Here is a 630-nt window from a genome sequence, read left to right as displayed (position 1 = left end):
GCCACGAGCCCAGCGGACACCCGAGTGCCTGCGCAGGCGAGCAGCTCTGCATCGCCCACGTTCCCCACGCTGCAGAAGCACCGGCGTTTCTCCAGCCTTCCCCAAATTCCCACCTGGCTTTGATGCTTAGTCCAAAAAAAAACACGCTTACAACCGAGACCGCCAGCATGGAACATTAATTGCCACGTAGCTGCCTTGAGCTGGGCTGGCAGCTACTGGAGCAATAAGGATGTGGCTGAGCTGAAAGGCCATAAGGGGTAAGCAAGCGAAACTTTTTCTAACGCCTGCCCTGGGCACTCTGCCATCGCCTTCGCATCCCTGTGCACCCCGTGCGATACAGCAACACACATCCACGAGCCTCGCAGCATCCCCACAGCTCTTACTGGTGCACTTCTTGATGCTGCTGCCCTTCTTCAGCGCATGCCGGCTCAGCTTGCAGTGGAAATTTTCCTCCCAAAACTCGGCAAACCAGATGTTTCGGCGGTTGTTGTCCAGTGTCCTGCTGGAGAAGTAGCGGTCGAAACCTGCCCGGGGAAGAGGGGACGGAGGGGATAAATCTCTGGGATGGCAGAGAGATGCTTAATGTGGCCCAAAAATCCCCAGGCAGAGGGGAAGGAGGGTCTTGTGAGC

General features: G+C 57.1%; 1 protein-coding gene across 1 annotated transcript in view; it reads right to left on the bottom strand.

Moving 5' to 3' along the window:
- Nucleotides 1–630, bottom strand: part of LOC104079129 (metabotropic glutamate receptor 4) — an 18,016-nt gene that overhangs the window by 16,998 nt on the left and 388 nt on the right. Inside the window, exon 2 of the mRNA XM_009581041.1 lies at nucleotides 384–524. Within this exon, the coding sequence (XP_009579336.1) occupies nucleotides 384–524 (141 nt within the window). The remainder of the gene's footprint in view (nucleotides 1–383; nucleotides 525–630) is intronic.

Source organism: Fulmarus glacialis, unplaced genomic scaffold (assembly GCF_000690835.1).
Source record: "Fulmarus glacialis isolate BGI_N327 unplaced genomic scaffold, ASM69083v1 scaffold10597, whole genome shotgun sequence".
In the NCBI taxonomy this organism is placed as follows: domain Eukaryota; kingdom Metazoa; phylum Chordata; class Aves; order Procellariiformes; family Procellariidae; genus Fulmarus; species Fulmarus glacialis.
The sequence above is the reverse complement of the archived record's forward strand: the minus strand, read 5'-3'. Positions and strand labels throughout refer to the sequence as shown.